At 48.5% G+C, this 15,311-nt stretch overlaps 1 protein-coding gene across 12 annotated transcripts in view; it reads left to right on the top strand.

Moving 5' to 3' along the window:
- The window catches only part of Mtcl1 (microtubule crosslinking factor 1), a 120,682-nt gene that overhangs the window by 77,940 nt on the left and 27,431 nt on the right, over positions 1–15,311 (top strand). For 6 of the 12 annotated variants that reach the window (XM_087566564.1, XM_087566569.1, XM_087566563.1 and 3 more), the window contains exons 6-9: positions 991–1,146; positions 8,575–8,697; positions 11,710–11,940; positions 13,571–13,768. In XM_087566564.1, coding sequence (XP_087422690.1) covers positions 991–1,146; positions 8,575–8,697; positions 11,710–11,940; positions 13,571–13,768 — 708 coding nt within the window. 12 annotated transcript variants of the gene reach the window in all.

Raw genomic sequence — 15,311 nt, 5'->3', positions numbered from 1 at the left:
CTGCTTACGGCTGCTTGGTTTTAAGTTCAGACCTGCATTGTATACTAAAGCCTCGGCGTCAACTAAATCCTCTCTCTCGGTTGATTTCTTTCCTTTCCTTTTATTTGTTTTAATTTTGTTTTATAAGTTCCTTTTTATTTCCTTGTTCCTTCCCCCGTTCTCTTCTATCTTAATTGCACCACGATTCGTGGTTTAGAGGGCCTTTCACGACGAGGCCACGCCCAGTGGAGGCACTAGGGACCGATGCAGCCTTCCGTTGCTCCTCTCTTGGTGTCTCAACCAACCAGCCACCCTGACGAAGAAGCGCTGAGGAGTTTCAGACAAAATACCGACTCCCATCACAGTCAGGACACTTAGACTCAGTAACAAGCGCCCGACTCCCTCTGGTGTATCACCAGAGGGACAAGTGCAGTTCTGAGAAGTCTCAGGCATCCCAGGCCCACCCAGTCCCTCTGGAAGATAATCCGGGATGGGGGAGAGGAGCCAGTTCTGAGGAGGCTGGTTTTGAAGGAAACCCCCCTGCTGCCATTCGCTCCGGCCGCCCTTCCTCGCCGCCCAGGGTGAGGGCCAAGGGGAGCTTCGCCCTGGGTGCATGGCTCAGCTGCTGGCCCGGACTGTGGCTTTGGCTGCTCAACCCACAAGTAAGGAAGGCAGAGCCTCTTCCCCGTGTCCTTCATGGGTAGTGTGCCTGTGTCCCCATTGCATGTGTCTTTATATCCATAACTGCCCTGCTTTCCACATTAGCTCCTCCTTTCGCTCGTGCCCATTCTTATTCTGTTTTGTTCGCTCTCTTAAGTGTTTGCGTTGATTTTCTTTCTTTCTTTCTTTTTTTCATTCACTCTCTTCTGTCTGGTAGTTCTTCCCATTGTCTAGCCACTTCGTGTTTTACCCGCCACCTCCTCCTCCAGTTTTTACCTACCCCTTCGTCTTCCGTTTCTCGTTTAAAAATTAAAAGCAAAACAAAATAAACCCCCTTCATGCACCTAACAGTCCAAACTGAGAGAGCAGCTGGAATGGCAGCTCGGTCAGGATCGAGGGGATGAGCGAGAGGGCCTGCGCCTCCGAGCCACTCGGGAGCTGCACCGGCATGCGGATGGAGATTCCGGGAGCCACGGGCTGGGAGGCCAGAGCTGTTTCAATCTAGAGGTAAGTGAGCTGCCAGGCTCACTGCTGGCCTTTCACCTCCCTTCCCTGAGGAAGTGTATATGGCTAAGTTAGTGTCTACACACACACACACACACACACACACACACACACATGTTAGTATATATATATATGTGTATATATATATAAAAGTTAATATATATATAATATATTATATATATATAGTTATAGATACACTAACTTAGCCAAAGCAGACAGAATCACCATCTACTTATGGAGAGAAGCCCCCATGAAGCACAGAGAGTGGCAGAGTCCCTGGCCCTCCAGGTAGAGTGTCGGGCATGAGCACTGTAACATTTTCTTTATACTGTTTCCCCAGTACAGTCTTTGGACAGAGTTAAGTGTATCCACTTTAAATTTCAGGTTAGATGTTCCTGGTTTTATCACTGATATGTCACAGAGTAGCCACATAGTAGCGATATTCATTTCCCCAGGGATTCCATGAGTTAGCTCTTAGGACTCTGAAACTTTCATAGGAAGAAGTCTTTGTTAGCCTGTACTGCACACGGGGAAGGCCTGCATCCAACAAGGTTGGTAGTTGCTTGGGTAGGCACAAGTGCACGCTTTTCAAATGACTCCTGGGGTGATTCTTCACCAGGACAGACAGGCCAGGAAGACACTTTCTCCAACCTTTGGTGAATGGTGTACCGCTAATCTATCCTCATCAGGGACATTTTGAGCCCAGGGGCTCCAGCCCAGATGTGTATTACCAGCTTGGTCTCCTGAGCAAGCCTTTGTGCTGTTTTCCATCTATGTGGTGGGTCAAAGTTCTGCTGTGCTCACCTCCTAGGGTCATGTGTGATGGACCCCAGGTGATTCTTTTAGCCCTGAGTGAGGATTGCCTCTCTAAGTACCTCATGCTCACAAAGGAGGATTTTACAAGAAGGGATAGAATGGTCCAGGTCACTCTCCAGTGCCATCGATCTGCAGCATGTGGTCATTAGTGGTCTCTTCCTGTGATGGACTGTTTAAGAACTGTTTTCCCCACCTCTGGAGGCCGATGCATGTCCTGGTGAGAGAAGGTCTGTAAGCCTCAGAGCTCTTTGCCCTCCTAGATGCCCCTGGGTCCTGTTTGGGCTGGAGTGACGCCGAGGTGCTGCATGCACACAGACGTCATAGCCTGTCACAGCCTTCAGAAACCAGCTGCGGTGTTGCAGAGAGAACACCAAGTTAAATCAAATACAGAGGGACAGTCAGTCTCCATGAAAGGTAGATGAGTTAATGTGGAAGGCGACACACCGCCGCCGCCGCTGCCAGTCCAGTTCAGAGAGCCGGGGAGGAAACATCTGACCCTCAGACTTAGCTCCCTTGTTCTGTGGATAACACAGATAAGGCCTTTGAAGAGAGTGACTCCACGTCCCGCCTCTCCTTCCCCTCAAGGCAGTGGGTAGCAGTCTCGAGTTCAGAACATTCGCTTCCCAGCCTGCTTCAGTGTTCTGTGACAACAGAGCCAGGCAGCCCAGAGCCTACACTCTCCACGGCTGTATTTCTGGCTACTGCCATTCAAGGCCAGTAGACCTCACCATAGTTACCACCATTCTCCCAAATATCCATCCAGGTTCCTTTCAGTTGTACATATTTTAAAGGGAAAAGTGAGAAGACAGAAGAAGGTCAGGTCAAGGGAGCATGTTTCCTAAAAGGGACAAGAGAACCACACATCCTTCCTTCACAAAGAAAGGCATTTCACGCTGAGCAGGAAAAGGGTCAAGTATGTAAACACATCTACTTTTAAACCTTTAATTAACCGTTTGGGAGCCTTTGATCCTGCTATAGTTTTTTATGTCAGAAGAGTCCTCCCTTGTAGGGCAGCCAGGGAGGCTGCCCATCCTGGTTTGCTGTGTCACTCCCATAGCCTTGCTGGCTGCAACACTACATTCTGCTAAAGGACTGTTCAGTGGGACATTCCAAGGAGCAAGGAAAGCCTCCCAATGAAGACGTCCCTCAATTCCCTGCCAGTCACGGAGGCAGCATGGAGCTCCTAAGAGTTAGCAGGGCATCCTGACCACAGTGCTGCTCTGCCCTGAAGACCCCAGAGTCACTGGGGAGGGAGGGTGAAGCAAGCATGGACACGTTGTTGTTGCTGTTGTTGTTGTTGTTGCTGTTCTGCCGGGGTTGAACTCAGGGCCTTGTACACGCTAAGCAGCCACTACCATCGAGCCACGCCCCAGTCCCAGCGTAGACAGGGATCCAGAGTGAGTCCTGGCACACAGCTCGGAGGTGTCCTGCGGGCAGATATCTCTGCCACTCTTGCATTGTCCTTTAAATAACCACCGAGTCGGTCCTTCGGCCAACATGTACCTGTGTGTAAACCTTCTCTAGTTCTGTCTTAAGTTCTTAGAGGGAAGAGGTGGGGGCGAGTGGGTGGGGAGGTGGTAGAATGGGTAAAAACCCAGCATTAGAAGAACCTCTTTCAAAATGTAGGTGGCAGTGTTTTCTTTTTTTGAAGGTAGGTTCCTCCAGCCCCATTTGTGAGAGGCCTTTGTTAGTTTTGGCCTTCAGAGTGCTGCTGTTCAGACCAGAAAAAAGAGGACAAGTTGCTACTTTGGAAAATTAAATAATGTTTTTTGTTGGGGGAGGGGTGGGTTTAAGCTCTGATTACTGCTAGTAAGACCAGTGACACCGCTGTATACAGCAAGGAGGAAAAGAAAAAGTCCACTCTTTTTTTTTTTTTTTTTTTTTTTTTGGTTCTTTTTTTTCGGAGCTGGGGACCGAACCCAGGGCCTTGCGCTTCCTAGGCAAGCGCTCTACCACTGAGCTAAATCCCCAGCCCCGAAAAAGTCCACTCTTAGGAGGTCACAGGTGTTATATAGACGGCACGCTCTTCAGGTGCCACGAATCACCAAACCTAGGAGAGGAAGGCCGTACCCGAGCCGGCGTTCTTGAAAATGGAAGTCAGAACCCACCCACACCTGCAAAGTCACTAATGCAAGTGCTCAGCTCAAAGGCTTATGGGCAGCGGGGCTCAGGGGGACGAATGTTCGCATCACCTGTCCGTCCCCGTGCATGCCAGCACGAGGCCCCTGCTGTGCACTGGACTCTCCTCTGCCTGGAGACTCACTTATGCTAAGAGCAAACACTGAATGGGACATTTCATGTGGAATGTGCAAAGCGCCTTAAAAATAGTCCTGAGAAGAGGCCAGGCACGGACGCTGGTCGGGTTTCATATATAAGTGAAACCGAGCCTGTGCCAGAGGATCAAGTTTCTGAGTCAGGATCTCAAAGGGTTCTTCTTACTCGTTCCTCCTCCTCCTCCTTATCCCTTAATCACCGAAGCACACAGCATCTGTGGTGCCCCTCGTCTCAGCTGTGAAATACCAGTCCCAGTAAAGCTACATGGGGTTTATGCCAAGTATGTGTACATGTGTGGAGACCATCTACTGAGTCTGAAGGAAGTGTTGGAAAAGGTGGCCAGGACAGAAATGATGTCATGGTCCGAGTGGCTCTAGAGCTCTTTTATATATATATATATATATATATGTGCTTGCTGGGCAGGAGACGGATCACAATTCCCTCTTTGCTTATTGTCCCTAAGCCTTGGGCTAATTTATAAGGTGCTTTATCTGGAGCTGGTCAGAAAGTCAGCAGTGTGGATGAGAGGGAGATGCAGCCTCTGGTGGTAGGGCACGGAGAGTGGGTTTCAGAACACTGAGACGGGGCAAGGGAGGGCATGATGCCAAGGCTACTGTCTCGGCAGCCTCTGGAAAGTGGGTCTGGTGTTTGCTTAGACTTTATAGAAAAGCCAGGACCAGCTCGTTTGTTGTTACTGATCGCGATAGGTAAGTGAGCCAAGGAAGGTTTTTTAATTCAAACCCTGGGGACCTGGTGATAAAGAAAAGTATTAATTGTTCTACAGGAAGTTTGTGTTGTGTGAAAATGTCCCCTAAGTGTATGTGATCGTTTGCAGTTGTGTGGAATCATTGTAGAAGGACCTTCTTGACATAGCATGTTTGTATTTTGTTCTTTGTAACACTGGAGTGACCACAAGTGTTCTAGTATTCCATTAGCAAGCGCAACAGTGCGTGGAAAGACACTTGAAAGAGCAGGATTCTAAGTGCTCGCCATCTGCCCAGACCACACTGCCCTCAGTTGCCCAGCTGAATACGCTCAGACGACGTCAAGGGCTCTCCCTGTGACCCTGTGTGGCTGACAGAAAGGCGTGCTGTCCATCAGGTGTTGCTGAAGAATGAGGCTTATTGTTTTATCATATTTTAAGGGTTTATTAGATTTAAAACTAAAGTGATACAAGACCGAGCCTTTCTGAACTGAAACCCAAAATGCCCCAAAGTTCAAAACTTCTGAGAACCCACAAAACTCCGTAAACAGAGAATTCTATACTATGTGGCATCACACACAGTTATCAAAAACATAGTTATAAAATTAAACTTGGACTATGGGTATGAGGTGCATATAAAACAAATGAATTTTGTCTCTAGTTCCCAGTGTATCTCGTTATATGCTGTTCTTAACAGTGAACTTGATTGACATGTTTTGTGTCTACTAATATAATGTGCTGGCTAGTATCTAATACACAGAAACACAGGGGTGTTCACATTCTGTGACCAGGCCCCTGAAACAAGCCTATAGACAACCCCTGAGCTACAGGTCCGTGCTGTGATCCCAATGCTATGGGTAGTGCCCAGCATAGGCAGTACCCAGTCGTGCTCTATAAAGTATAAAACATGGCAGGCTGGAGGGATGCCTTAGCCCTTGCTGCTCTTCCCGAGGGGCTGGGTTTGGTTCCCAGCACCTACAGTTGGGCAGCTCTCAACCAAGTATACCTCCACTTCCAAAGGATCTAAGATGCTTTTCCTGCCTCTCTTGGCACCTTCGTACACAGGTACACATAATTCACACAGGCACACACATAATTAATATACAAATTAAAATATATAGAACGCATATTTCCACTTGATCAGTGAATCCTCACGAATCTGAACTCACCCCAAAATGGACAGAGAGCAGTGTCCAAGGTAACAGGGTGCTGGGCCAACCAGTGGCAGGGATGGTTATCAAAGAGCGCGACAAACATTTGCCTACAGGTGAGACAAGCGAGGAGCCTGTCTACCAGCGTGGGCTATGAGAGGGAAGGGAACCATAGCTGATGATACTCGGGGTGAAGATTTGAACTCGTGATCAGTTCATCCTGCTGTCTGTAAGGCTACCTTTGGCAAGCACACACTCAAGTTTGTAATTACACTCGCACCGTCAGCCAAGTCATAAACGCCTATGGAGGATGAATTCACAGCACAGAACTTCAAACACACCGCTGAAAATGCCCACCTAACACACAACAAACCCTTCAGCCGTGCACATGCAAACAACCGTAATTAAACTGAGAGGATTAGCTGGCTGTGGTGGCCCATGCCTTTAATGCCAGCATTTGGGAGGCAGAGGCAGGGGGATTTCAGCCAGGGATACACAGAGAAACCCTGTCTGGAAAACACACAACACACACACACACACAGTGGATTATATAAAAACAAAAGTCACGAAGGCAGGAATGGGACGTTTTGGGACGGAGAGAGAGTGGGAGGGGATAAAGGAGGAGTAGGAGGTGAATAAGAGCGAAGCATTTTCACTTATGAAAACACCAAACTTTGAAATAGATAAATAAAATACCAATGAGAGAAACGGAACAGGCAGACAGCAGGATTCACCTGAGATCAGATAACAGATAAGATTATCCACTGAGCACTAACAGTGAGCTTGTGAAGCTTGTTCCCGACGGGCACGAGGAAAGAGTGAGCGGCTGTTACGGAAGGAGGCATAGTCATCACGATAACCTCAAAGAGAATTCCCAACAACTCACCGAACGGAGAACGTTCCACAATTCTTGCTCTTTGAGTTCTTTGAAGTTGGGTGGGTTTAAGTCTCTCTAATGTTGGTAGAAGCCGTGCAGGGTCAGCTAGTAGTGCTCTACAACAGAGTCCTGTCCACAGCTTTCCTGTCAGGAGATAGGCTTCACTGTGGAACCCTGGCTATCCTGGAACTCACTACGTAGGCCAGGAAGTACTGGGATTAAAGGTACACGCTCTCACGCCCGCTGAGTTTAAATCTTTAGTGCTGAAGAGTTTACAGCAAAGTCACCAAACCCACCGTGTCTAGCTTTCTCAACCTCTAACTGTAGTAAACCAAGAGGGGCTCTGCCCTTTTGAGTTCTGTGCAGCCATCGCCCAATGACAGCCAACTAACACCAGCCTCTTCGAGAGCCGTGTCCCCAGTGAGAGGTAGAAATTAAGGCAGGCAGAAGGAGCCTGTGACAAGCCTTTACAATGGCCCACTGTATCTCCCAGTTTTAGAAATCACCTACCCAGGCAGGTGTAATGGCATAGTTCCTTAATCCCAAGGCAGAAGCAGAAGGGTCTCTGAGAGTTAAATGTCAGCCTCGAATATATTTGAGAGAATTTGAGAGATTGCCAGGACGACTTGGAGATCCTTCCTTCCTTCCTTCCTTCCTTCCTTCCTTCCTTCCTTCCTTCCTTCCTTCCTCCCTCCCTCCCTCCCTCCCTCCCTCCCTTCCTTCCTTCCTTTCTTCCTCTCTCTTCTCTCTCTCTCTCTCTCTCTCTCTCTCTCTCTCTCTCTGTTTTCTCCCTTCCTTCCTTTCTAAAATCACCTACCTAAAGCACAAACATTTTGCTTACATTGTAATGGCGCCTCCAGTTTTAATGAAACATTATTTCAAAAGTAATGAAGAATCTCTTTTTCATGGCCCTTCTGCCATAAAGTGAAAGCTTTATCAGTAATTATAGTACAGATTCCTTGACCTGCCTTGGCTGGAGTTTAGTAAGTATAACTGGATCTGTGCAGTTCCTGGACATGAAATGACACAGAGAAACGTCAAAGCAAATTGTGCCCTGAAAGGAGCCCCACCTACGACGACCCAGGGCGCACAGGGTCTTGCTATGGGATTAGAGGAAGTCACCCTTGGTCGGGTAGGAAAATCTCCAAAAGGCAAGCATATGGACAGATTAGTTAGGCCACCGAGAAAGACCCCGGATGGCTCAGGGAAGTGAGCCTAGGAGGCCAACTCTTTGCTAGTGGCCTCGGTGGACTAAGTGTCGTCACCACGTCCTTCTACTGGGATGGTATAAGCCACCTAGAAGCTGCGGTGGTAGCAGAGAGCCTTCCCGTATGGTCAGGTGTTTCCCTCATCCTGGCTGCTGTAGTTAAAGCTTCCCAGTTCCCTTCCTCATCCCCTGTGTAAAAGAGACACAGGGCAGTTCAGGTAGACACAAAGCCCAGAGCAGCAGGTCTCCTCTGGGGGAAGCCCTGGGGAGGTTGCCGTGGTCACTCCACTGCTGCATCCGCTGTGCTCCCATTTGTGTCACCTTGTTCAGATGTGTGTCCTGCGTCATCACGTGAGGCCGAGTTCTCTCTTCCACTAAACCCTTCCTTTATCCTGCCAATCAGCTCAGGGGCTCCCCAGTTTTACCCGAGCAGAGTGTGTCGGTAGAAGAGCTACAGGGTCAGCTCCAGCAAGCGGCCAGACTGCACCAAGAGGAGACAGAGACATACACAAACAAGATCCGAAAGGTAAATATTCCCTGAGGATTGCCGTACGCCTGCTCTGTGGACCACAGACCCCCCTCAGGAGCAGTGGTGTGACACATTTTAAAGTAACACTGTCTGTTGCGGGCAGGTGCCAAGGCCCATGAGCGTCTACACAGGTCACTTGGCTGAGAGGCTTCCTCTTAGATGCACCAGAGGGAATCTGTCCATCTTTCCGTTCTGCAGCCCACCTGCAGTCATGGAGTCTCTCCTAATGCACAGAGGGCCATTCTAGAACATTCCAGAGATGCCTTGAAACCACAGAGAGTGCCAAATTCCTTGTATGTAGTTTATTCCTGTACAGTTTCCTTGCAGGTCACACATGGTAGAGTGGGACAGCAGTCATTAATCAGGAAGTAAAAGCACCATAAGAAAACACTATAGTAAACATTATTTAGATGAATTTGCTATTTGGGGGGGGGGGGTTCTTTCTCTTCAGTATTTTGGGACCACGGCTGGCCAACAGAAAGCAAAGACTTGGAGAGGGAGAAATGTAGTGTCGTGGGTGGTGGGTGGGGATCTTCAGATCTATTTGAACTTTCCTGCAACCATGACAGTAAACTACTACGAAACAAGGGCGTTAAACGTAACCAAGGCAGTACATGAGTCTGTCACTGAACGGAGTTGTCCAATAGAAACATAAACTCACCCTAAACTGTTGTCTTAAAAAAAAACAAACCAAAAACCTGCCACTAATTGAGGTGTGGCCTGATTAACTTGCAGTTATTTTTAAAGTTACAAGTCAAAGGCTAATTAACCTCTATCCACTAAGGGATTCCCAGATCCAGGTGCTCCTGCCCTGGGCCTCAGAGGACACTGCCCTGCCACCCCGAATCTAATTAAGGTGTGAGCCGGGATCTAGATGCAGAGTTGTTAGGGCTCCTCTTCTCCCCGTGTGCCCCCTCTTGGAAGAGAACTGTAGCTTCAAAAGAAGACAGCAGAGTGTTGGCGTTGCCGTTGGTGTTGGATTACCTCGATGGTTTAAAAACACGTATACTGTGCAAAGGAGTCGTTCGGTATATCCAAGAATTTGTTTTGGCCAGGGATGTGTGCTGTAGGCATACACCTCTATGGTGACTGAGGCCAAGAGTCTCTTAAGTGGGTCACAGGCTGATGAAGGCAGTGTCTGCCATACCTTGTAGCTTTCAGAGGGCAGAGCTGAATGCCAGACTCCTGAGTTTCCCTGGCTGTGCTTCAGAGTTGCACACGCCTTTCCAGGTACAGGTGAAGTATCAGATATTGTTACAGAGCAGAGAGAATTATGTAAGAGAGGAGTCTACCCCCCCCCCCACACCAATGTGGCTCGCACTCGCACTCATGCACGCACGCACACATCTGTATCACTCCGTAAAATGGTTTGAAAGGTGAGTCTGTCACTGGAGATGCTGGTGACACAGTGGCAGAGTCTTGGTCGTGCGCAGCACTTGGACTTACAATCAAGGAGTATGTTGGAAAAGACTTCAAAGGAGGAGCTGCTGTCTTTTAGTTTGCCAAGAAGGGACTCAATGTCACCAGAGGGTACAAGGCCAAGCTCTGAGCTCAAGAGGCACTTAGTGGACTGGAACAAAAGGTCTGGACTGGGTGCTGCAGGTTTCAGCAGAGCACCTGGGAGGCCCAGCTCCCTGAGCAATGATGCCATTCCACAGAGTTGTGGGAGTAGATGCTGTTGCCTTCGCCTCCCTCTGAGGTGGCTGCAGTTTCCCCAGCCAGAAGAGCATGGAGGAGGTGCAGGGCTGGATTTTCAGAGCACCGTGTTGTGTTCTCCACTCCATGCTGTCATGTCTGTATGACAATGGCCAGCATTGCAACTCTGAGGTCTGTAGAGGAGGTGCGGGAATCAGTGGTCTTTCCTCTTCTTCCTGCTTGAAGTCCAGCTTGAAGTGGAGCAGGTACCATGAAGGTAGCCACACCCCACACCCATGCGGCCCAGGGTTCATTTAGCGTATCGGCCATGGTGCCGTCTCCACCAGGCAGCTGCAGTTGTAAGCCAGTGGTTCTTAAGAATGAATCTAGTGGTTGATGGGGGAAAAAATACTTCCTCTGCTTTCAGTCTGAGCGTTGAGTCAGGCAGGGGTAGGGGCTGCCATTCTAACCCTAACTTCTGTTCAGAAGCCATTGCTCTCCGGCCTCACTGTCACTACAAGGAGGGTTATCCTTGAGTCTTTATCTGCAAAATAAGGTTTTATTTGTATGCCTTTGCTTAGTGCCGATGTACAGTAATTGCTTCCGGCTTGGAAGACCTCCATAGAGTTTTTTTTTCTTTTTAAAGGACTGTGGTGGCCGGTGTCTCTGGTTCCAGCTACTTTGAAGGGTGAGGGAAGAGACTTGCTTTTAGCCCAAGTGTAGGAGGACATTCTGAGGGACGCAGTGAGACCCTGTCTTCAAAAAGAAAAAAGCCTAGGATGTTAATGTGGAGGTAGAGATGGGTGATTCTTTAATGATGCTTCGTTAAGCAATGACCACATCGAATGTGGAGACGGGTTATCACGATTGCTCACACAGTGGAATCCTACATGCTCAGGAGTGCTCTCGTTTTCCAGTGCACAGTGGCTCTCCCATTGTCTTGGTATTCTCTACCAGGGCTTGGGAGAAAAAAACCACAGGAAGTAAGAGGTCGATTTCTATTTTCTGTTATTGTAATGATCCCCTGTGTGCCTAGCATAGGCACACAGGGGAATTGAGGTCTCCTCACCCGGCATCTAAGTCAATCATGAGCATGCACCCAACTAGCATTTTCCTGATGGGGGATGGAGATTCCTGTTAAGCACTGAGAGGTCGGCAGAGAAGCAGGTTGTGATGCCTTCCTTTGAAACAGCGTTTGCTTGCTTGCTTAATGCACGAGCCCATTAATCACCCTAAACCTTAAAGGATTCCCCACGTTTCACATCTCCAGCACACCATAAAGCCGGGGCAGTAGGCCGCTCTAGAGAACCTTGGTAGGGTTTGGATGGCACATCGGATCAACTGGTTTCTGACAGCTTCTTGATTCTGTTTAAGATGGAGGAGGACCACCTCTACGCTCTGAGGTGGAAAGAGCTGGAGATGCACAGCCTGGCCCTGCAGAACACCCTTCACAAGCGAACTTGGAGTGACGAGAAGAATATGCTGCAGCAGGAGCTCCGGTCCCTGAAGCAGAACATTTTCCTCTTCTACGTCAAGCTCAGGTGGCTGCTGAAACACTGGCGCCAAGGGAAGCAGATGGAGGAGGGAGGAGAGGATTTCGCGGAGGTAATGCCTCCCACCCCGTTTAGTTTGCATCTGTTGTATCCTTGGCACCCATCCCCATCCCACAGCCTTAACTATCGTGTCCCTTGTTTTTATTTATCTTTCTATAACGATCTGAGCCTCAGAAACGGAATGGCCTGTCTAGGCGCATGCGCATCGCGCATGCGCACAAAAACCCAACCTGAGCATTGGACTTGGTTCTACGAGTGTCTCCGTGTTTAATTCCACTCTGGAACAGTCCTGCTCCCACATCCCGTTTGTTGTGGATAGATATCAGTCTTTGAGGTCATCACCTAGGCGCCTTCACTTCTCGTCTAAGCTCAGCGGTTTATAAAAGCTGGTGCACAAAGTCCCCTGTCCTTCGTACTCCCACATCCCTCCGGCTTTGTAAGGATTCCTTCTAAGCCTTACAGGGGTCACTCTGTCACCTCTGACATCTGTACATGTTTACCTGGTGTGTCACAACCCCTAGATTTAGAGCAGGGTTTGTTTGTTGCTTTCTGTTTAGTTCCATTTCCACATAGAGAGGAAAGTTGGTTGGTAAATATGTGTCCGGTATGCGCGGATGTCTGTGCACCATCCGTGTGCCTGCAGCACCCGGAAGTGGTTGTGGGATCTCCTGAACTGGAGTTGTAGACGGTTGTGAGCTGCCATGTGGGTGCAGGGAACTGAAACCAGGTCTCTCTGTGCAAGGGCAGCAAGTGCTCTTAGCCTCTGAGCCCTCCCTGTCTCTTGCCCCTTGGTTTTTTGCTTTTGAAATAGGATTTTTGTATGTAGCCTAGGCTGACTTTGAACCTGAGATTCTTATTCCTTGGCCTCCCCGTTGTTGAGATTACAGGTGTGGGCCACCTTACTTGGCACTGACCACCTCCTTACTGCCCAAGTGCTTGCCCTGTGGCTTTGCGTGCCCTGTCCCCCAGTTTTACATTGTGGACGGCCTGAGCAGCCGCACAAGCTACTAACTCAGCAGCTCCTGCGTTGTGACAACTTGGAGCCCTTTGAGCTGCGGAAGCCTTTTTGTCTGCCCTTGAGTAAATATCGCATGCCATTTGAGTTACCCTGTGAATGCCAATTCGCTCTCCTCAGATTGAGGAACGTCCTTAAAAATTAATTCAAGTTGGGGATTTAGCTCAGTGGTAGAGCGCTTGCCTAGCAACCGCAAGGCCCTGGGTTCGGTCCCCAGCTCCGAAAAAAAAAATTAATTCAACCAGGTTCCCGGGATACATGACGTGGAAGAACATGGTTAAGCAAAACTTAGCCTTGGCTGTGAGGTTTCTGGTTGATGGACACACTGGAATTCCTCCTCTGTCATTCATAATGCTACTGCTGTGGACGATCGTACTTTACAAAACATAAAAATTTTCATGAACCTTTTCTAACAAATTGAGCCCCTGTCCTGAACTGCTTAAATGAATGGGCCTCTTAGGGGAAAAAGACTGAGAAGAAATTAGTCACTTTCAAGGTGAGCAGTTACCCCATCAGGTCACGCAGAGTTCTAGTGTGAGGCTTGTGTGAGACCAGGCGTTTAAGGCTAGTGCTGGCTACTCACAATGAGACTCTGTCACATTTGAAGTCAGTCTGTAGAACAAAAGAATACAGGTGAGGTTAAGGTCATCATGCCTGCTGCTTTCAGAGCGAACATCCAGAGAATGTGCCTGGGCTTGCTGAGCTTGGAGTCCAGGGGGGCCACCGGACAGATGGAACAGACCAAGAGGGTACTGACCGAGGCTGTGGCCTTCCCATGGGAGAGCCTGCCCCACACTCCCCGGTACAGATGAGCGAACACGGATCACGGCTGCCGACTGCAGATGGGGGACCACTCAGTAAACAGGTGGGTGCCTAGCTCTAAGGCCAGCGTTCTGGACAGCCCAGAGGGAGACTTATTAATCTTATTAAGATGAATTAATAAGTCATCTTATTCCAAATGCTGACGTTCCTGGGTGCACAAAAGTCCTTGGCTAACTCTGACCACCAGTTGGTATTGGGGAGGGAGTTGACGAGGCTGGGAAGTCCCCAGATGTGATGACATGACTTTCACTCCAGTGTTGGCTTTTCTATTCATCTGGTTAGCCCACAGCTTAGGACCCTTGTAAGATCAGGTATGTCGAGTTCCTGCCTCCTTGGATCCAGAAAATTGGTCTAGGGATGAAGAAATTCAGTAGGCAGATTTGTAAGAAGGGAGAATACTTGTTTTTCTCGTAGAGAGGTAACAACTTTGCAGGGCTTTTTGTTTGTTGTTTAACTGAATAGTCTGTGCCAAGAGCACTGCATTGGTAACATAGTTTGTGAGGAAAAATAAAGAAGTATTTGCTTAAATTCCCATAATGTACAAAGTATTTCATGGCACATGAAGCATACAACGTGTGCTTTGGATATGTGACAAATTACAGCATGTGAGAAGAGGAGTGGAAATTAAACATTACTAGATGTTTAGTGGCATGACCACAACAGAAACTCTGAAAGCCAACTCCCCCCAAAACCACATAAACTATCTTTCTTTCTTCCTTTCTTTCTTTCTTCCTTCCTTTCTTCCTTCCTTCCTTCCTTCCTTTCTTTCTTTCTTTCTTTCTTCCTTTCTTTCCTTCTTTCTTTCTTTCTTTCTTTCTTTCTTTCTTTCTTTCTTTCTTTCTTTCTTTCTTTCTTTTGCATGTCTATAACAATTATTTGGAGGCTTGAGATCCTGAGAGATCTCTGAGTACTTTCTGACCCTCCCTGGCTTCTCAGAGGGTTCCAGAAGGAAGCCTGGAGTCCCCACCCTGGCTGCTTGCATGCTGGGGTAAGGGTGCAGGTTTTGGCACTGGGCTTTGCCCAGCCCCCCAGCCACAGGCATTGTGGATTACCCCTGCAGTGTGCTGTAGCTGCCGTTCCTTTCTCACCTGTCCTCTCTGTCCAGAGTTTCATGGTCAAGTGGAAGTTAGCTGTCACCAGAACTTTGGTGCAGACGCCAATGAGAAAACAGTGACATTTGGAGTGCAGGCTAAGGGGATATTTGGGGTTCCTCTCAGCACTTTCTCTTCATACACAAATCGGAACAGTGTCTGTACCCCACCCACCCTCGTTCTCCCTGGAGCAGTGTGACTCAGGATGGAGATAATAACTTTCAAAGGAGTCTCTCCTCACACTCACTCATCAGGAAGTGCGTCAGTATGCCAGAATCCCCCGGGGAGATTTGAGGTCATGGCACAAGTTTTCCAGCAGTGATCTAGTTAGAAACTAGAATGGTGCACGCTATGAAAAAAGCTTTAAGCTGTAGGTATTTTATTGATTTGAAAAGAGATGCTGTCCGTGGTCCGAAGCGTCTGCGATTGGGCTTCAATCAATACTTAGAGAGAAACCTGTCAATACGAAGACCACGTGGTGGGCCTTTCCCAGGA

Source organism: Rattus norvegicus, chromosome 9 (genome assembly GCF_021556685.1).
Source record: "Rattus norvegicus strain SHRSP/BbbUtx chromosome 9, alternate assembly SHRSP_T2T, whole genome shotgun sequence".
Lineage (NCBI taxonomy): Eukaryota > Metazoa > Chordata > Mammalia > Rodentia > Muridae > Rattus > Rattus norvegicus.
Note: the sequence above shows the minus strand (reverse complement) of the source record. Positions and strands in the feature narration are given on the sequence as shown.